The 22,816-nt window shown below is 37.8% G+C and overlaps 2 protein-coding genes across 3 annotated transcripts; one reads left to right on the top strand and one right to left on the bottom strand.

The window, feature by feature from the left end:
- The first annotated feature begins 7,194 nt into the window (after window positions 1–7,194).
- Window positions 7,195–12,360, top strand: hrg (poly(A) polymerase hiiragi). Of its 2 annotated transcripts, none has more exons than XM_017904091.1 (12): window positions 7,195–7,651; window positions 8,416–8,651; window positions 8,731–8,974; window positions 9,212–9,316; window positions 9,402–9,552; window positions 9,636–9,847; window positions 9,946–10,243; window positions 10,817–10,993; window positions 11,109–11,230; window positions 11,329–11,499; window positions 11,588–11,686; window positions 11,959–12,360. In XM_017904091.1, exons 2-12 carry the CDS (start codon window positions 8,443–8,445, stop codon window positions 12,010–12,012), a joined length of 1,842 nt encoding a protein of 613 aa, XP_017759580.1. In that variant the 5' UTR covers window positions 7,195–7,651; window positions 8,416–8,442; the 3' UTR covers window positions 12,013–12,360. The 2 variants fall into 2 exon arrangements, with proteins under 2 accessions (XP_017759580.1, XP_017759588.1); XM_017904099.1 differs by having other exon boundaries at window positions 11,588–11,736.
- A 7,320-nt stretch (window positions 12,361–19,680) lies between these two features.
- On the bottom strand, window positions 19,681–22,624 carry LOC108550374 (odorant receptor 82a). Its single transcript, XM_017904125.1, has 6 exons — window positions 22,156–22,624; window positions 20,506–20,791; window positions 20,338–20,437; window positions 20,037–20,147; window positions 19,818–19,973; window positions 19,681–19,731 (listed from the first exon to the last, which is right to left on the bottom strand). The coding sequence occupies exons 1-6, from the start codon at window positions 22,622–22,624 to the stop codon at window positions 19,681–19,683; spliced, it is 1,173 nt and encodes a 390-aa protein (XP_017759614.1).
- Between the last annotated feature and the right edge of the window lie 192 nt (window positions 22,625–22,816).

The following is a 22,816-nucleotide window of genomic DNA, read 5'->3' as shown; positions in this document are numbered from 1 at the left end:
ATATTCTTTCGATTCCAGTGGTTTATCCACAGAAATATTATCGTCAAGCACGAGACAGACGTTTTACACGATACTTATTACGTTGTAGCTCATTTTCATTATGTATTATCAATAGGAGTTGTATTTTCAATTATTTTTAGATTTATTCATTGATATCCTTTAATTACTGGTTTATTATTAAGTAAAAAATGATTAACTTTTCAATTTTTAATAATATTTATTGCAGTTAATTTAACTTTTTTCCACAACATTTTTTAGGTTTAATAGGAATACCTCGACGATATTCTGATTATCCTGATTCTTATTATTGTTGAAATTTATTATCTTCAATTGGTTCAATTGTTTCTTTAAATAGAATAATTTTTTTATTATTTTCGATTTTAGAAAGATTAATATCAAAACGATTATTGTTATTTAAATTTAATCATTCTTTATTAGAATGATTAATAAATTATCCTCCTTTAGATCATTCATTTAATGAATGTAGAATTTTTATTTTAAATAAAATTTTTTAATATAACAGAAAAGTGTAATGAATTTAAAATAGAAAATTAATTCTATTATTAAAAATTTCAACATGAAGTATATTTTTGTTTTCAAGATTCGGATTCTTTTTATTCGGATAATTTAATTTATTTACATCATTTTATTATAATATTTATCATAATAATTATTGTTTTTACTATTTATTTAATTATTATTGATAACTAGATCTGAATATTTTCCTTATTGCATATTCAAATTTTCCTCTCACCTATAAACGATCGATATTTATAGAAAACGCGGCTTATTGTAATTTTCTCTTTTAATTCGAAGCTACATTATCTTCCCTCTTTGTATATCTACAAAAACTTATAACGAAGCAGCAAGTTTGCCTGTGAATTAAAAAATTCCTCCTAGGTATAATTAATTTAATTTGTATGGCTACAAAAGTTTATAATTTCTGCTCATAATTCCACCGAAGAGCCTTTCATTACGTTAATTATTTTCAGTTTTTAACAGAAGCAGTCCGCGTTGAAAATACCAGATCTGGCTGTACATTATACTACCGGTAATCTCCCCGGTATCATAATGGCTATTATTGCACGAGCAACGTGACCTATTAATTTAGATATAGATTACACACTCGATTCTACCGGTTTCAATTATTCACGCTTCTGGAGTGAGTAAGCGTCGGGAAGGGAATCAAAATTCGTTGCTATCATGCGTTGTAATTATTGATCACGAAGCATATGTGGATGCTGAGCTATGCGCGCTAGCGATATTACCTGATTATTTACAGCTGCTTCAAATCGATGAGCTAATGAGCAAGAGAATTAATTCCTACTATATCGAAGCCGCCACTGCATTTGTCACGCGAATCAAGCTTGTGTCAATTCTGAAAGAAATGCATACGAATATCCCAAACGCTAAGAGACGGAATAGAACCGTGGAAATAGCCATAAGAATTATACACATAAAATACAACCAAGTCCGTACACCTTAATCTATTTTAATCAGAATTAAGTTAGGTACTATACTATTTACCAAGCACGCGTTTCAAAGAAATGATCCTAAGCAATGTAACGGTAATACAACGATTACATCGTTAACCTTGTTCTGTCTTCACGCTGGAATTTCCACGTCATTAGACCTTTACACCTCTTCGAACAGCTGAAACCTCTCATATTCTTCTAATCCTCCTACAAGTTCCTAATAATCCTATTCTCGGTAATATAACGATAAAAGAAGCCATTGGCGTCACAAGTAGTAAGCGCTTAAATTGGGGAAGTCCCGTTCGGTGGTGGTCATAACGTAGTTGTAAAATTCCCTTCTTAGTGCTCCTCGCACCGGGACAGCGCACACCCAATTTACAATTGACCCTTGGAATCAAGCTCTCACCTTTGTCGATCATCTACCTGTTCATTACCACGTACCCCGACTCCACCTACCTAGAATGTTAATTTCGAATCCAATTTCCATCCCTGCAAATAGAGTGTACCCCAAACTCGCGCATACTCCAAATGCAAAATAGGTATATAAAATATATTTCAGAAATGATGAATTAATCGATGATTTGATACGTCATCTCTGCTATCGCATGGAACCGCGATTATCCGTGTGGACTCTATTAAATCGTGATTATCTGAACATCAGGACCCCTGTATCGAATATTAATTCGACGGTGCACTTGATTAGTTTGACGGCCAGGGTTGTCAGTAACAAATGTCTACATGCACAACGCATCTTCGATCCGAATTCCACGTTTGCCTAGTAATCGTACGACGAAGTTTCCGCGGATTTGGACCTCGTTAAGAGTATGTACCTCTCAGCTAACACGTCGTTATTTGGCTTATCGGGCCGAATGCGGATACCGCGATGCGGCTGAATTATGCCGCGAATACTAATGACTAGGGCCAGCGTGCACCGCTGAAAAATGCCGTATCTTCGATCTACATATTACTCTAGCTTCTCGCCCAGTCCGTGTAGCTGGCTAATAGGTCAGTCGATAATTTCGCCACGGCGTACAAATCCTTGACTTCATCGACGAGGCAAGAATAATACGCAACGGCACAGCAGAGTCGAAATATCGCACGTTCTCACGGTTTATCGTTTAAGATCAGCAACGCTGAAGAATTCCAATTATTCTGTCATTTTCATCCATTTTTGAATTTCACAGCAATGTTCGATAATATTATCGGGGTTTATTACAACCAAGGTTTGAAACTGACAAAGACCGATTTGGAAAGAAATGATTAATAGCTTGCGAATATTAACCCTTTGCACTCGACGATTTTTTGGCTAAAGAAGGGTACGAGTTAAAAAATTTTCTAATCTAGCAAATAAGAAATCGTATAATAATTGACACGTAGAATTATTTAATTTCGATACTTCTCGTACGGTTAAATTATTTTAAATATCGAGGTTTGAAATTTTATCAAATAGAGACTGAAGGACGCCTCTCGAGTGCAAAGGGTTAATTATTTTCAAATTAATATTTGGACGCTAGGATGAGTATGAAACACGCAACTGTTAATTTATGCTAATTTTGTATTCGTATACTAATTTACCATTTTGCAATCGGATTAACTTCGACAAACTTAAGGTAAGAACTTTTCGCAAGCAGCTTGCGTGAAATTAGCCACTCGCATGTTCCTGTAACGCGGTAGCCGTCGTTAAAGAGGTAACGGATAAAAGCGACGTAAAATTTCTGCAAGATGCCGAAACTAGTAGCCCAGTTCACCTAACTGCAGTCATCTGGAAAGTTTCTACACTTTCCCTTCTCCTAACCTCAAAATAACCAATGCTGCGTCGTAAAGTGGAAATATAGCCAGGAAACTTGTGCAATTTATCTGGCATTCCAGCAAATTCATTTTATCCATCGCGACAGGAATAATTTCAACTTTCGAGCGAGTACCGTGGCACGTACGGAACACCGGTGCCTTGGCTTCGCATGCTGAAGGTCGTGCCGGCGATGATGGACTCGCTTGACGTTAAGTCGCCGGGATAATCCGAGATTTACAGTCGTCTAGGCCAGGATTTTGCCTCGTCGTCAGGGGCGTAGCGGTTGCACGCGAGACGCGCGTAAAACCGCGAACCCCCGACGACTTGTTTAAGGTTATTGAACTTTTTGCCGGGCAGCGTCCGTGCCATCGCCGTTGTAAAGCTTCGTCCCGCTCGTATTTCTCTAATTTATGGTTTTAATTAAAGAGATACGCGAGGCGACCCGTCTTAATTAAAGGCGCGCGACCGGCCGGGCAGACGACGCACTATTTTCCGACGACGCACCGCGCCGGCAAGGATGGCGGGAAATTAAAAGCGAGTCTTTAATTCGCCATCCACCGACGGCAGATACAACGATTCGTTTCGACAAGGGTCGAACGGAACGGGCGCGGCTTTAAGCGGCACCGCTGACCCAGAAAATGCCACGGAAAAGACGCGGAAACGTCGAAATGGAAACGAGAAACGGTAAAAAGGGAAATGGTAAACGGGACGCCGACTTCGCGTCTTGATACGAATAGAGACAAAAAGCTCGGCCGACTTAAATCGATGATAACGCGGCTGAAGGTGCTGACACGGAACGCATTCCTGGGTGTCAGCACGCGGAAGCAAAGCGTTGCATGCAGGGGTTATCGCTGAATGCACGATCTGCTCGAGTGGAAATAAATAAACAAGGCACCGGGGATCGCAGTAGTAGAATGAATATAAATATTATACGACTATGATATTTTTTGTACGCTGGGATGAGGCGGATTAAAAAGCGAGAAATCTGACTGCAGTTTTTTATTTCGAAATAAAAAATCGAGGAATTTTGCATTTTTCTGGGATTCCTCTGGATTAAACGTTTTGTGTACGTTTCGTACTGGGTTCGATGATACTTTCCCGAATCTTTCGTAACGGGATTTGGCGTGATATTTTCGTGAAATTGGAATTATTCGCAAAATTATCGCGAATTATTTTAGGAAGAACGTAAAACTGAATTTACGTGCCACGGTACTGAATAAACCGAAAGGTTTATTAGAGTAACGTGGTAATGTACCGTTAAGTTACGTAAATAATTATTCGAAAAATTACGTATTCGTAAAATTGTATGTAAAATAAAGAGACAAGGATTTGAAATTTAATTAGAAGCCCATGAATTATTTCCACGCGAAAAATTTTCGCGTCCGTGCTCTGAAAACGGTTTTTTATGATCCACTACCACGTGACGTTCTTAATTATATGTATACGAAGATTAAAAATTTTCGAGCTAATGCCTTCACCCATTTACAATATGTACAAATATATGCGATAACTAACGCGGGTGACATTACCTTTTTTAACGCATAAACAAATCCTTTAATTTTGTCGCATTCTAGGACCACCAAACAAAAAGAAAGGAAGCGAAAAATAACCCAAAAGAAAATTATTTAGAGGGAAAAAATTTGTAAATTCGACCTGCCAAATTTATCAAATTCAAAATCTTTTAATTTTGTCGCATTCTAGAATCACCGAGCGAAAAGAAAAGAAGCGAAAAATAACCCAAAAGAAAATTATTTAAAGGGAAAAAATTTGTAAATAATTCGACCTGCCAAATTTATGAAATTCCGTCATTCCTAAAGGTATAATTTTCCACGACAAATAGCAAAACATTTAGCATGCAACACGTTAAAGTGTCCGAGATTGAAACACGTCCCTCGCATATTTCTACGTTATCCCTTGGGACAGGTCAATTATTTGTCATGGTCTCAAAGGGCACGGTTTCAAAGTGCTTTAATTCTAGAACCTCTCGTTATCCCTTAGATTTCCCGAGCGATATACAGGCGAGTAATAACGTCGTGGAAATCCATGGGAGGAGTTAAATGAATCGACGACAAGGAAAACGTTCGTAATTTGTTACGGAAAGACTGACAGGAGAAAAATACACGTCGTGACATTATGACCCGATAAGCTATCACACGAGCTTTGCTCGCGAGTCGTAAAATTAATACTTCCGAGGGGAGGTTATGAGTAATTTCATGCTATAGAAACACGTGCAACGTAAAAATTTACACGGCAGTATCCACAGAGGTTATACATGAAAGGTATTTGCACGTACCCCTATTTTTCGACTAAACGTTATCTATTAAGTTCTGTATTTCCATTAAATAAACATGTATATATATATAAGGTACTATGAGTGACGAAATAAATTATTAAAATAAGATATCTCAAATCTTCGAAATTATCGAAAATATCTATAATCAGATTCAGATATTCTCGACCCTCTGCCATTTTTATTTCTCTCGACAATCGATAGATATCGCGCGAGTAAATTCGAGTGAATCCAATTATTTTGACAGTAACATAGTAAACCTGTCCCGCGCGATGTCGAGAGACGTAAATAATAGAGAAATTTCAAAATCAGTTGCGAGCACGCACAGTAAGAAAGAATAAAAATGAAAATTACTGTATTCGTTGAGACGCGTAGATTGTCGTGGAGTGGGCGCGTGGATTTGGTGGAAAGGATGGAGATTAATTCCAGTGCTAATTTAGCAGCGTCTGGTAAACGTTCTGGCAGAAGTAACCCCGTGGGTACGGTGTAGTTTAACTCTCAGCCGCAAATGAAACTGGAACAGCGCGACGACTTGCTTCCATCTACTTTTATTTTACCCGTACTTTGTTACATTGAAGCTGGGACCGGAAGGAAAACAAGATGGAAGAGGAACAACCGAACACGTGGGTAACGAAGTTGTCCGCGAACTGGCGTGGTTCGTCGCGATCGAGCCATGTGGCGCCACCACCCGGGAGAATCTGAACTAGAGAGCCACGTCGCAACGCGGCGTGTTCTTAAAAACGAAACAATCACGATATTTCATGAAAATGGAATTGGCATCGCGTAGCAAAGACATAAAACGAATTTTATTGAGAATATCGTAGAAAATGATTAGACAACGGGGTGTATCAATGATTAGAATTTGATAGAAAATGTATCATCGATTTAGTTTCTTCTTTTTCCTATTAAAATAACAAAATATCATTATTGACGTAAAAGTAGAAATTTAAGAAGCGTAAAACACGAAATGTGATAAGAAAAATATTTTTTTTTAAACATACTGATATCGATACGTCAATTTCGTAAACAAGAGATAAATTCGATGTTTGTAACTAACAGGTTGCACAATTTTTATTAATCGAGAAGACTAATACGTAAAATAATTTTCTACCTTTCGTGGAAAATTTAATTTATAAATTTTTGGATGGGATCCTTTTATCAGTACCTTAACCGCAACCTTTAACCGCAGCTGTTGTAATGATTCACGCACGATGAAGTCATGCATCATCGTTGCTTCGTGTAGATAACAGTAATATATAGGTATGAAAGCACATTCGATATGCAGGTCATGAGCTATACGTTTCAGAGAAACTCGGTATCGACTGCTCGCGATCTCTACAGTGCAATTTTCGTACTCCGAACAACACGTGGCCGATCGATTTTAATTCTTTGCAATATTCGTGATTTAATAAACAGATCCTTCGAAAACGAATTATATGACGAGAAAAATCGTAGTGTGTAACAGCGAAACGTTAGAATAAATATAGATTCGATTCTACGTTGCCAAAACGTAGCATTTTTAATTTCCAAGTTGCTGTAAGATGACGCTAGTGCGGAGTAGAGTATTAGCATATAATCGAATGCAAGTCTATACACGTGGTTCATTATGATCGAAGTGAGCCGTCAGGGGACGCCATGTTTATACTGTAGGTGGTTTGGTGCGGGTATACGTGTTGTCCATTATTTTCAAGTAATAACGTTTAATTATTTATTTACACGGTACACCGCGATATAAAGTGTCCTGTGCGTGAAGTGTATTACGATCGTTGTTATGGCCGATTAATTTTCATTAGCGGTACATGGATTAATCTGGTAGACGCGAACGATTTTATGACTTATGGACCTTCGTTTCTCGAAATTCTTTTGCTACCTCATAAATTGTTTACAAGTTGTTCACGCTGCTTTGCGACTAAGCAGAGCTCCCAGAACGTGCTATTTGCGCTAGGAGTACAATTTCCTTTTCAGGAATCGTCCGCAAGCATTGGATTGACGTGATGCATCTTTACTAGAAGCATTTGCGCGTTTTATAACCTGACAACACGTCCGAAGTTTCTCTATCTTTATCATGTCATTGCATCTTTGACAAAGTATTAAGCGGTAAGGATTCAACGACTTCGCGATGCCCACGTTTATATGTGTACTCTGCCACGTGTGTATACGTTTGAGGGAAAAATAGCGCGATTAAATCGATCATCAAGAATGTTTGCATATTTTGTAAAATACCTGAAACTTCTGTGAAAATAAACGTATGAGCTCTGTTTTTCATCTTCTTTTGTGCTTTATTTTTTTCTCTGGTTTACAAAGTATCGCCACCTAATTTTATTTTTCAGAAAAATATTCGCGAATTTTCTTTTTGGGGGGAGATTTTTACCCTTGTGTAGCATGCAAAAACTGAGTATAAATGTAAATACGTAATATACCTAGTATTTTAAACGCGGTAATTTGTGAAAGGAATTAAGAATTGGTTAATACGTTGTAGATGGTAACGCGTTAAATATGTTGTGTTTACATTAATGTCACCTGTTGTATTAGAAAATATGTTTAAAAATAATATTTAATTAAAAAATAAGATCTGGATTTATTTATGTATACATTTTATCGTATTATATTATAATTGTAGAAGCTGTAATATTTAATTGAATTTTATCCGATATTGTTTTATAAAGATGTTTTATTTTTTGTCTTCGGTAAATATAATTAAGTTTTTAATTAATAACACTAAATTGTTATTTGAGTGGTAATTATGTATGTTGCAATATAGTTCATTGTTTATATAATCAAGTTTTATTATGTATATTAGTTTGCAAATGTAGGAGTTTGCAAATCTACATATTCAAATGTAATTATTTGACCTGTTACAGATTTGGAACAAATAAATAAATTCCAAAATGTGGTCATCACAAGGTAATAACTCAAATTCAAATGCTTCATCCAAAGAAGAAAAGAATCTACGTACATTGGGCATGACATCTGCTATTAGTGTAGCAGAACCAAAGCCTAGTGATTTTACTAGAACGAATGAATTGAAAGAAGCATTAAAGCCTTACAATGTATTTGAGTCTGAAGAAGAGTTAAATCACAGGATGGAAATTTTAAGGTACATTTGCATATCTCTTTGTATCCTGTATTACTGATATTGAACATTATTAATTATACCTTATGTTACACTTAATTAGTAAATTAAATGCACTGGTGAAACAATGGATACGGGACACAAGTATTGCCAGAAATATGCCACCTAATGTAGCTGAACAAGTTGGCGGTAAAATATATACTTTCGGTTCATATAGGTTAGGGGTACATCACAAAGGTGCTGATATCGATGCCCTGTGTGTTGTACCACGTCATATCTATAGGTCGGATTATTTTACATCCTTCTTTGAGTTACTGAAAATGCAAGAAGAAGTTACAGATTTAAGGGTATGTACCTTAAATGGCATTAAATAGTAATAATAATTAATTGTCCATTTAATGTGAACTTTTTTTTATATAGCATTTACACAGTAAGTAATGCAAGCCATATTTAGCATTATGGTTAGTCGAATCAGAAATTAAAATCCTTATTTAAATACATCAGGGATATGTCTTACATAAAATGTCTCTTTGTTGAAATGTAGATTTTATAGTTATTTAGTTATATTGTTTGATATCTTTTAGGCAGTAGAGGAAGCGTTTGTACCAGTAATAAAAATGAATTTCGATGGTATTGAAATTGATATGTTGTTCGCTAAACTGGCACTTAAAGAAATTCCTGATTCAATGGTTAGTAATTCGTATATGGACAATTTCTATAAATTTTGATCTCTTTTCAGTAATGTACCTAATACGTTTCTTTTCACATACGTAGGATCTTAGGGATGATATGCTCCTTAAAAACCTCGATCAAAAATGTGTAAGGAGTCTTAATGGCTGCAGAGTAACAGATGAGATACTCCGTTTAGTACCTAATATAGAAAATTTTAGGTTGGCACTTAGAGCCATTAAGTTATGGGCAAAACGTAAGATGATCTTTAATCTAATCTTTGTGTGCCATGAGTTGAGACTGTGTTTCTTATGTGTTGCTTTGCTTTTTCATCTTTAGGACACGGCATATATAGTAATGTATTAGGGTATCTAGGAGGTGTGTCTTGGGCAATGTTAGTTGCAAGAACATGTCAACTTTATCCTAATGCTGTTGCAGCAACGTTAATAGAGAAATTTTTTCTTGTATTTTCTCAATGGAAATGGCCACAACCAGTCCTTTTAAAGCAACCTGACAATGTTAATTTAGGTTTTCCAGTTTGGGATCCGAGAGTAAGAGTTTCCATTATACATCTATATTCTTAAATATATCGTATAATAAAAATTCATACTAATGAAAACTTCTTAATTTGGCAAACTTCTTTTCAAAGGTAAATATATCAGATAGATATCACTTAATGCCAATAATTACTCCCGCGTATCCTCAACAAAATTCGACATTTAACGTGTCGGTATCAACGAGAACCATCATGCAAGATGCCTTCGAAACCGGGCTTTCGATAACGGAAGAAATTATCATGGGGAAAGCAACGTGGGATAAATTATTCGATCCTCCACATTTCTTTGACAAATATAAACATTATATTGTTCTATTGGCGAGAAGTGTAACTGCCGAAGATCAGCTTGAATGGTGTGGGCTTGTCGAGTCAAAAATACGACATTTGATAGGTAAAATATTGAACACGCATTACGTATATTCAATCGGACTGTATGGATATGATAAAACCTGTCGATAATCATGCATTAATCATTATTATACTATACAAGATATTATACAAAAACATTAATGAACTGATAAAACGAGTGAAATAATTTATAACACAAAGAATGATAATACGTTAATCTTTATTACGTATCAATTTGGAAAAAGAATTTTAAACGAAATCTTGTACTTTTTATCATCTACAATTCGTATAACATCTTGTAAATTTGTCGATCATGTTAAAAATGTTTAGAAAATACGAATGACGAAGTATCAGCTGCCCTGTTATTAGTTTATCATATCATGTGTTTATTCCAGTTAAATGACGTAGATTAAAACAGGTTACTTTCATTGCAATGTAAACTTTTAGAATTGTCCATAGGTTTCTTTTTATTTTTTTTAGGAATTGTATAAGTTTCTGTCTTAATCTGTGTCTATTCTAATCATGAATCTTTGATCTTGATTGTTAATTTTGTCGATATTGCAATGCTAATAATCCGCGGGTGCCAAAATGGCAAAATCCTAACTCTTAAAAACAGGTACTCTGGAAAGGAATCCTCACATTACATTGGCACACGTAAACCCGGAGGCATTTCCACCGTTAGAACCAGAACCGGAGGGTCACTGTTCCATGTGGTTTATCGGCTTGCTATTTGACAAAAGCGAAAATTTAAACATTGATCTAACGTATGATATAAAATCTTTTGTCGATTCAAGTAAGTATATTATAACCTGCATGTACAAAGTAAATGACTTGCGATTAAATTCCTTAAATTAATTCATTTAACACTTAATGAAATTTTATCGACTGTTTTTGATATGAAATAACAGTTCTGAGGCAAGCGGAACAGTTGAGTATGTTGAAAGAGGGCATGTGGATAGAAGCAAAACACGCGAAAAAGAAGGATCTACACCTTTATATATCTCCTAGTTTGCTCAAACGTGAAAGAAAGGTACGGATTGATTTGAATCTTTCTAATTCGATTTGAATTCTTTTTAGCATTATTTTAAAAAAGGAAAAAAATATTCACGAATAATTGTTTTCTCGCAGATTTCCGGCAGTGTACATAAAAACGGAAATATTGCTGGAAACGGTAACACTGGTAGTATTTCGCCACGAAACCAAGGGGATATGGTGAGCAGAAAGAGATCATCGGATCAAAATCCAGACACATGTGGAAAGAAACGAAGAGTCAACGATGCTGAACAACCAGTAACACATGTACGTATTAAACGTACACGTGTTCCAATGCTAATTGAATGTTAGAGAAGAAGAAAAACACTAATACGTGGAATAAATATATTTGCAGGGAGAAGATGGGTCATTAGTGGTTCAGTCTTGCGGAGAAGATAGCAATTCCGGGTTTAGCTTGGATGAATACAAACAAACGTTGACAGCTACTAAGGATGTAAGACATTGTACATATAATGAACAATAATCATCATATAACAGGATTAGGTAACTACATATAAAAATAGAGCATAGTAAGACAATTTTGGATTCATTGGAGAAGAAATTAAGTTTTAACGTAAATCGGGATCGTGCAGAGGTAAGGAGCGGAGGATATAGTCACACCGTTTATTTGCAACATTCCGCTTCTTTCTCTTACTTTAATTTTCACAGTCCTCTCTGTCTCGCAACCTCGGTACATTAATCCCTTCGTTATTGGAAATGTTTCAGGAAGGGCCTACTGGTGCATCTGCAGTAGCACAGGAAGGATATGTTTGCACTTGACCACTGCAGGATTACTACCTCACGTCAATCCACAGATGCTCTTCTGGGCCATCTAGACTGTAATCACTTCTCATGCAACCATCCACTGCCCACTGTAAGTCCCCCGTTTCGTAAAAACAAAGCAACGTCATGCGTTGGAGAAAACTACCCGTTGGAGTCAATCGATGCACGACTGTGTGACAGACGCTCTAATTTTAGTATTTATGAACAACATCAGCAGTCAATGGGAACAATTATGCTACGAACGAATGATTGTGCCAGTGTCTGTGATGTTATTTTTTTATCGTAAACCGTGTTAGTAATTTCGGAAAGTAACGATCGAAAGGATAGAAATAACGAAACTTCAAACCATCACTACGTCTCTAAGGTTCATAATTTTATTTTTATATTTCATTTTGTACATATCACTTATGATAATTTTTATGCACGAAATTATTAAGAAAAAAAAAAAAAAAAAAATTAAAAAAAAGAGAAAAAAGAAAAAAAACGAGAGAAAAACGAGGAAAATGAAAAAAGATGAAAGAGACAGGGTGTCAGGTCTGGAAAAACAGTTCGTGTTGTCGTGCTGAGATGTGAATAGGCAACGATATTTTGATTAAACGCTTCTATTAGGATTTTCAGCTAAGTGAAAAGAAAACGAAAGGAAAAAAAAAGGTAAAAAAAAAAAACAAAAAAATACGGTGGTTTCAATGTTACGAAGATGAAACGTATTCTTGTATAAAACGCATTTCTTTAATGCATAAGTAGACAAAAGATTAAAAAAAAAAAAAAATCAAGTACGTTTAAGTTGTATATAATTCATGCAACACATCGTTACCTTTGTGTCGGTGTAGAGTACATGAAACGATCGGTCTCTTTAAGTTCGTAAAAGTATAACCGTAATATGATAGTAGGTTTTAGTTTCTTCAGTTATTTTACAAGATATTTATGTAACATTACTTAATATTAATATTATTTATATTATCCATACTAAACGAGTATCTTGAATATCAGTTGCTGTACGAGCTCAATTTCAATGCATACGACATTGTTTATATTTTTCGCGTGAAAAGCCTAAAGTTTTTCTTTTTTAGTTTTTTTTTTCTTCTTTTTTTCTTTTTTTTTTTCTTTTTTTTTCTTTTTTTTTATCGCAACCAGTCTGGATAAGAAAGGAAAATCACCGGCACTGGCATAAGAGATTAAATGTTTCATTTACAGAGGGAAAACGTCGGTAGCATTGTTAGGTTCGCGTTGATGCTCGTTCATAGTAATAGTCTGTAAATGAAACATCGCGAAACAAGCCATTGACTATCTTTGTTGACGATCGTGTTACGTAAAATGTGTTTCGTACGGAGAGTCGCTTTTTAGTTTTTATTCACAGAAAACGAAGTTATAGCTTTAACAATGCATCACGGGACTGGCATCTGGATTATTCAAAATCATCTTATCACCTGTTGGTGAGTTATTTCAGGTGTTCGACTGCCTTCAGTTCCCTTTCAGTTAGTTTCTGTCCCGTATAACCATCCCGGATTCTATCTTTTTACGGTACAACCATTCTCCTTTCACGGATTACCATTGTGTTAAAGGCATGTCGATTATTAACGAACGTCTCGAGGTGTTTGATGTTCACTCTTTAATAATAATAATAATAATATGCGTATGGATATCGGCGCGAACGATACCTTGAAACGCATAGGTTTACCTCAGAAACTAGGTATTTGCAGAGTAGCATCCGTGACATTTGCATATTTGCATACGAATTACGATTCTTGTATAAATCCCTGCATTGACAATTGCGACCAGAATTGCCATTTGTCGTCGCGTTGCATCCTATATCCTTCACACTTTCGTAAGTCTTTGTCGACATCTGTTCGATATTTGATCGAGACTTATTACGACACTCTGCAAATACTATAGTCGATTCAATCGAGCGGTTAGGGACCATTTCGTTGTTTGTACATATTCGTCGTAATCTTCGGATCATTTTCTTCTTCCGAGGCTCGGTTTCTGCTCGCATACGTCTTATTTTCCGTCACTCGGGGTATAAACGTATAGTCGGAAAATTGTGGTATATTAAAAAATGATTTCTCGTTTCCTTCCATTACAGCCAAGGTAGATCCCTGTACAATGTGTGAACGTTACGTCGCTTTATTTATACCGTGTGTTCCATCATTTTGTTACAGTCATTCTAACTTTGGTTCGTTTAATACCTAGCATTCGATGCGATTTAACCGAATGTAAATGCAAGTTTTCATTTTTGGAGATGACAAATTTGAATATAAACGCGGCTCGCGAATCCCGAATAAAAGTCCTCGCGATAGAAAAATTGATAATCTATTATACTTTCGATTACTCGCGATGTTATTTATTTTCCTATTCTCGTGAACTACTCGTTCTATTTGTAAATATTTTATTCCAACGCAAGAACGAATCTCGATTCAGTGGTCGAATTGAGTTATACTGCAATTCTTTGATATTTAAGAGAAATATTAGCGATTGGTCTCTTTCTTTCTAATTTCTGCTTTATAATAATTTTATTTTCGTTAGACGTAACAAGAAGTGTCAAGTATGCAACGGGTCTAAATTTTTCTGAGTCTTTGTTTGTATCATTCAGGGAAATATTGTTTTCTTTTCTGTCTTCTCGAGGTATCTTCATCTTGGTTCAGTTTGATTCTATAAATTTGCTTATTCAAGAGGCAATACTTATCGATTTAATTTATCGAACTAAGAATATCCATCAAGTTGAAATCTTAATAAATCAGGGGGAGCAACGTCCACTTTTTCTTTTTATGTTTCTAGCAGTTCGATTTTAAATCATTTTGATTAAAATTCGAATACTGGTAGACTTCTCGATCCCAGGGTAAAACGTTATCAAGAATGTAGCTGTATAAATCTTGATCAACTGCTACGAATTTAGAAACGTTACTTCCTTATGATTGATCGAACAGGTCCTCGCATTCTCGTACAACTTGGTGCTGTTAGGCTGATAATTATCTCCAAAAACTGGCCCCGAAGCAATAATGGAATCATAAATATGCTCGCATAATTTGCAGAGAAGTGCCTCTCGAGATATCTAGATTTTACATTTAATCGACAGTTCTGTTCAAAGGAGATACATAACCCTCTATAACGCGACGTGCCTCGAAAGTTACGTTCGTTTTGTTTGTTTATTATTATAGCAGTATATTCTATCGTTGTACCATTACGCAGTTACTAAGCAATTTACTTGTAACAATCGTTAGTTCCTATTTCTCTTATTAAAATGATGGATTATAGTCAAACGTTACGTTTTTCTTCTAAGCAAATTAAAATTTGGTTGTAGAGGGTTGGTGGTTATTATTTTTCAACAGATAATAGATTTTCTTCGATTTCTCGTTGTTAATATTTTCTAATCGGTGTCGTTATTAAACGGTAACCTCGTAATACTCTCTTCCATAAATTATAAAGCAAGTGATCAAAAGTAGTTCAAGATACGTTTATTTCATTTAACGAAGGAACGAGATATTTTTAGGCTTCGTAAGTTCTCCTTTTTCTTCGAATTCGATCAGCTTTTCCTTCTATTTTCCTCGATAAAACGAACACAAAGACGACTAGTTATCGTGCAATATGTAAATTTTAGGAATTTTCGACTGACTGTTTGGTTAAACGTAGCGTTAATTGCGATGAACGTACGATCGATGGATAAGGGAAAGTTACGATTACAGGGGAACATTTTATTCGGGAAAATACACGTTTCGCAAAGCGAGGTGTGCACGCGTGTAAATTAGCGATCGAAGGTAAATAGTAATCGGCATACTTAAAGCTTTGCTTGTATTTTTTCGAACAAAATCAGGTCTTTGATCGAAACTTTTCCACCGCTTACCGATAATCCTACCTTTCATCTAATTTCCCAAGTTTGGACACGACGGCGATGAAATATACACGATTTTTTGGTAATCCTTTACGATACGATTAGATTAAAAATGGCAGCTTCCGATGCTCAATGAAAATACTCAGGAAACAATTTTCTATGATTAAGTCGTATCTCGGTATCAACGAATTCTACAGGATAATTCAAAGTTCACAAGCTTTTTATACTCGACGAATATTCTCCGAATAGTCCAAACTTTCCTCTTTGAATACCTTTATTCCGCTGTTAGTATGAAATCTCACGAGGGCCCTGGAATTATCATTTTTCCTTTACCATTATTTTCCTGGTTTATATTAATATTATTGTTTATATCGTAATTTAAAAAAAAGAAATTCTACTTTCGAGTAGTTAATTTACTTATTATTATAGTTATAATAATAGTAGCCGCTATTTTCATTAATATTACTACTATTTTTATTGTTATTATTACTACTACTACTACTACTACTACTACTATTACTACTACTATTACCACTATTTAATTTTCTGCTATCGATGTAGCATACGTAGGAAGTTGAGCTAAACAAATATACGACAATAGTTCGGTACTATCCGACAAAAGGAAGAAGAAGAAACGCGATCGAAACGACGTGACTGGTATATCGTGAAATTGAACACAATACTATCAGGCAGTCGAATATAAACAGTGAACATCAATATTATCCTCGCACGTAGTAACAATAAGTGCAACATGTACCACGTTCTTTCGTTGCTTAGAAAGGAACCGAACGAGATCGTGCACCCGAACTTCATTCACGTAATTTTATTTTATTTTTTTCTCTCTCTCTCCCCCCCCCCTCTCTCTCTCTCTCTCTCACTCACGTCGTTCCGGAACGTCAGACATGTCTATAGCACATTCTTGTTTCCTCGATCCATTCTCGAGAACGTCGCGTAGTTGTCTCTTGTGTGTCAGCGCGACGTCCTCGAGCCGTCGTGAAGATCGTAAAAAAAATAAAAAACCAAAAAGAAAAAACGAGAAAAAAAAAGAAATGAAACGCAACTGAACGGAAATGATAAACGAATGACGAAACGGTGAACATCGTCCGTGACACACATCTCTCTCTCTTGTACAATAAAAAGAATAAAAAAATGCAAGGAAAAAATCTAAAAAAAAAAAACGGAAAAATTCTAAAAAAATTGCTGAAGGCAAGACTAACTCTATCGTCTAGGAACGAGTGTTTCCGAAAGTTTACGGAATGTCCGAAATTTCGAAGGTTTCTCGATCGATCGGTCCGTCGCGTCGAGCTTGAAATCCTTCTCGGGCGTTGTTCTTGTATTATAATTCTCTCCGTCTCTCTTTCTCTCCTCCTCCCGTCCCTTTTATCGTTCTCCCCCCCTCTCTCTCTCTCTCTCTCTCTCTCTCTCTCTCTCTCTCTCTCTTTCTCGAACACAACGCGAAAAGACCTCGGAACAGACGAAACATTTAGTGAACACTCGCTTCCATTAACCCGCGAATCCAGAGAAACAGCACGTACACGAACACTTAGAGACACACAGGCAACACAGAGTGTACACGGTGTACACTCCCGCGACTTGCATATTGATATAAACAAGAGGATCTCGTGCACAGACAGACGCACGATTTTATACGAAACGTAATTGTGGGAGATAATCGCGAATGCATCTGCGAGGCTGCGTGTTAACATGTGAACGTGTGTGAGTCATTTTTGTCTGAATGAAAGGAAGAAAAAGGGAAAAAGGGAAAAGGAAAAAAAAGGAAAAAATGAAAAAGAAAGAAAGAGAAAAAATAAACAGCATCGAAATACATTTACCATGTGTTTATGTGCTTGTACAGCGTACACAGGCAGTCGCGATACACCGACACGGTCCCTTTCCTAAAATGCCCGTGCACGCCCGTGTGCGGAATGGTATGGATTCGATTTTTAGTCACCGAGAGAGTCGTACGTACCATGATCACACGACACGCACGTGAACGAATCGTTGTAACCGTGACGAAATTCTTTTAGGTTCTCTCGGTACCGACGGAGAAGCCGTTCTTCTGTGTGTCGATAGTCAACTTTGAGAAACGAAAAATGATGCAACCGTGAGGAGAGGGTGAAAGCGATTCTCGATATAAGTCGCCCCGACTGGGAAAGAACACGAGCTAAATAACGTTCATTGATAATCGCTACCACGGAGAGGCAGAGTATCGAGTTCGATACTCGCGATAGTATCAGCTGCGTATTCTCCTTTCGTTCTTTTCCCTGCATTTTCGTTTCTTTTTCTTTCTTTCCCCCCGTTTTTCATTTCCACTTCTCCGCGAGCAGCGTGCGTATCGGTCGGACGCGGATCGTGCATAAGCGTATATTCGTTTTCACGAACGTCTAGACGATTCGGCCACGACTACCGCTAAGAATTCGCTCCATACCATCGTGCACCACGAGCAACCAACGAGAACCATCGTCTGGTTCGTTGTCCCGCGATCGCATACGCTCGGCCGTGTATGCATCTCGTACCGAAACGAAACTAAACGAAACGAAACGAAACGCGTGCAAGCCCTGTCTCTGTTTCTTTCCGCGTGCGAGTTGGAGCGAGGAGGATCGGCGTCGGAGGTACACGACGATGCACACTGTTACTTAAGTTCCTGCCACTGAAAGTGTACAACACACGTGCCGTAACGTGCACGGTTCGCGGCGGACCGTGCTGCGAGAGATCGGTGTATCGTGAAGGCCGTATGCGCGTTAGCTGTTACTCCATTCGTAGGATCGAGGTCGTTGTAAAGAGATAACACACGACGGCAGAGTCCACGTGCTTCGACCTGGCAATAGGGACGATTATTTACCGTGAAGCACGAGTTATATGCATAATTTGTATCCCCCCTCGGCAGTTGTACACTCTGTATCTTTCTTGAATAAACCGAAATAAATTTTTCTTTTAATTCCTTCAGCCAACACGCGCCGCTGCTCCACGACGATTAGGTGGAATGACACGTTCCGAGAACCCGATGTAGCTTCCAGCCGAGGAGAATTCATCTCGACGTTTCAATCGTGCGGTCATTCTACCTTGTCGACGTTGACGTTTCTTCTTTTCTGACCTCACACTCAACCCTCGGTTAATGATCGTCAATCGTGCACCGTTTATCGCGTCGTCGAGTAAATTGATCGAGAGACCGTGCTCGGACAGCGAAAATAATATTTCTGCTATACCTCCAACAAACGTGTCTTTTTTTATTTCTATTAGAAACGTTCCAACATCATCCAATCATCTCCGAGAGATGACGCTTTCATCGTTTTACCGAGTTATATCGCGCCTTTAATTATTTAACAATTAACCCTTTGCGCGCGACGATTTTTCGCTCAAAGATGAAAGTTGACAAATTTTCTGCTATAATGCTGAACACGTAGAATTGTTTCATTTCGATACCTCGCACACTTATTTTAACCACTGCGATAACGAGGAATTCACATACACGTGTGCCAGAACGGTCCAGTGTTTCCGTAACAATTGCCTAACGACGTGTGTACCACGTCGTTGGCGATTCTGTGACAAAAGCATTACAACGGGTGTGACACGTCTTTCCAGCGCAAGTGGTTGAATCTGACGTATTAATTAATATCGAGCTTCGAAATTTTACCAAATGACGACTGAAATTTTATCAAATTGCGCCTCTTGAGTAGCAAAGGGTTAAAAGTAGAATCTTGCTCGTTGCTTTCCTAATTTTCATTGCGAGGTAAATTTCAATAAGCTTAGAGCAATTGCCTTTTTACAACGATTTATATCTACAGTCGTTAATGATTAGAATTTAACGAATTTTAGTCTGTTACGAATGTTATAATTCTTCAAATCATGTTTTTCATCACGGAGAGGTACGCCATGGATGCTTTTACTATCTGCAGCGAAGGAAAGAGATTATGAATCATACGTAAGACGAAAATTCAACAACGTGCAAAGATTTTGTAATCGAGGAGCAACTCACGACGCCAAAAGTTTCCAAGGAAAAGACGTAGAACTTGCCAGCGGTTAGGTATTGCGGTTTCTGCGATCGAGCAATGCAAAACATCAAAGATCGCGTGTACTCTCCTGGTAAATCGTACCAATTGGTGGAGTAGCAAGCGAGTTGTATTTCGTTGCTCTAAAATTGACAACGATTCGTAAATACGTTGATAAATCGATAAGAAATTAGCTCGATAATTACCTCGTTGATGAGACACTCTCCCAAGAAACAGTAGCAGAATGCTAACAGTATAACGGCGCAAGAGTAAATTACGAAATGTATAGTATTCATATCTTCCCCAGATTCGGTCGTCTATAAAATATTGCCACATCTAAACGCCATTTATTCGTTTTAGAACAATAACGTGCTAAACAACGACAAACACACCGTGCGGAATGAACATTTTTCCTTTTAAATTCGAGTCGAAGATAAAAAGAATTGAACAACGTGTCAAGTGTTAAAGTGCACGAGTACTATGAAACGTGGATAATTGCGATATTACCGTAAGCAGTTGATAGACCACGATGCACAAAGAGAATATTAATCCTAAAGTTTGTATAAACATCAGAGAACTAAATGTCTCTGCTAAAATATTTGCCATTCTACAATTAAGTTGACAATAAATATCCACGATTTATCGTTCAGTCGCGTCATGTGCCAAACGACTCACCGTAGAAGTTCGGAGTGTCGTTCAACGAGTGCTCTCATTTCTGGAAAATAGATTTGCGGCTCGACGTCGATGTTCCTGACACGCTGTGCCAGGACCGAAAGTTGACTACAGAGGTAGAACGTTAACGTCACCAGAAGACTGTCAGCACCGGTTGCACCGATCGTTAACATCATGCTGGTCGGTACCAAGTAAACGCAGAACAGAGCGTACGTCGTGACTCCGGTCACTTCGTAAACGTTATTCACTTTCATCGGTAACTCGTAGGGGAGTGTACAATTATTGAATTCTGCGAATGAATAGAGCATGCAGAAAAATACCAAGTAACCGAAATTTAACCCTTTGCACTCCGATGTCGTTGCTGCGACGATGTAATAAAATATATTTTTGAAATGTATACGATTTCCTTTCTTCATGACAAAGTAAAATTTTTAATCTTCCACGGAGTAAGTAAAACTTTTGATATTACAGAAATAGTGTCAGGAATACCTGCTAGCCCATAGTAAAAATTACTCGAAGCTTCTGGTAGGTCATATTAAAAATTGCTTGGAGTGCAAAGGGTTAAATACGGAAATAAAACCTCTACGAAATATAGGATCGGTATTTCTTCGATTTTGACATAATTATGCGAAACATTTCTATTTCTCTAGACAGAGAGGAAAAGGGAAGCCAAAAATACAGTTCCATTTATCCAGTTTCCACTATTCGCGCGGCCTATGGGAGGGGAGAAGAGGGAGGAACGTAGAACCGCATCGAGTACATAAATTCGCGTTTGCTTGACCGTGGAACGGAGCCGCGCCGCAAACGACCGCGAAAAAGAGAGGCACACCGTCGGTGGTCGTGCAAAATCTTCGACGAACTGTGACAGGCTCGTAAAACGTAACCGTTTTGTGTATCGTGAAGGAAGTAACTGTCGCCTCGGAACACCATAAAGCTGCATACGCGAGGTAACTGTACGCGCGATCATATGGATACGGATATCGAATGCGTTTCCTGGATCCGAGCGATAAAGTTCGCATTAAAGTCCTGATTTATCTCGCCGGAGCATCCGTGACGCGTTGATAATGCCCGCTTGCTTAATAAAACCGCCACTTTTACCGCCTTCTTCGCTCCCCCGGGCCACGTTGTTTCGCCTTTTAATGGAACACCGTGCCCCACACGTTCCGATCTAAAATTGAGTTCTCATCGTCGGGGGCTGAGATCCTGCATCCTAGTTTTTCGATTTTCGTTTTACGCCTCAAGCAATGCCTTTTTATTATACTCTCTCTGGTCGACTAAATTATGCATACGTCTCGAGGTAAACGATACCTATACCTTTTATGGAAATTTGGTAAATGGGTTGCGAAGTGAAATCGAAGTAGGAGTATTCCTCGGAGTATGTAAATAGGGAGAATTCTGTTGCAAGTTTGGTCGGTTCGCGATCACACCGAGAGACCTCGAGTTGTAGGACAAGCTTGGAAGAGTATGGGAGGAATCTATAGAGGTAATCTGAAAGGAAGAAATTCGCGAATAGCGTCGATAAGCGATACCCTTGCTAATTTTATCTTTGTTCGATGAACCGAGCGAGTATATCAATCTCGGGAGCATAACCGCGACGAAATGGACGCGTTTGGAATCACGAACACGCGATCGGACTTAGGCGATCGAACTCACTCGATAAAAGACAGCTGACGATTGGCTTGGTATAAAACAAGGTGGGTACGAAGAATAAAGACAAGGCCGACGAGGTGGAAAATAAGGTGGCGGCCACGTTGTACCAGACGACCGTTCGCCGTTCCTCCGGAGTCCGATACAGCCCCTGCTTCACGTCCCTTTCGACCACCATCAGCAATGGCAGAACGAGATGCATGTTCAGCCGAAACATCACGGCCTTCAGCACTATCAAGATGGTCGGGAACGATAGCGTGATATTTTTCAGCGTCCTCTCGAGGTCGTGTATATTCTGCAGCAGCGTCACGATCTCCAGCCAGGTGAAGATCACGACGTACGTAATGTAGAAGAAAAATCGCACGTCGTTGCGATTATCCGGCCATAGGCCGGATAAGCTTAGCAGACGTTTGCTCCACGAGATCACGTGCTCGTCGTAGAACAGTTCTACGTAGAACGATATCGGCCTCTTCATCCTCAGGGACGTGACAACTTGACTCGAGGCTCTTAGTCTGAGAACTGCTACGGTATCGAATTGCAAACGTCCAGGTTTTATTTCTTTTCCAAATGCCCCGGTATGTATTGTAATTTATAGCTCTTAGAGGGCTCGAAAAATCCTACACGAAGATTAGGGTTCTTTTCGTGTCAACCGTAATCTCGTTTTCAT

This window comes from Eufriesea mexicana, unplaced genomic scaffold (genome assembly GCF_001483705.2).
Source record: "Eufriesea mexicana isolate 0111107269 unplaced genomic scaffold, ASM148370v2 scaffold4744748268, whole genome shotgun sequence".
NCBI lineage: Eukaryota > Metazoa > Arthropoda > Insecta > Hymenoptera > Apidae > Eufriesea > Eufriesea mexicana.
Note: the sequence above shows the minus strand (reverse complement) of the source record. Positions and strands in the feature narration are given on the sequence as shown.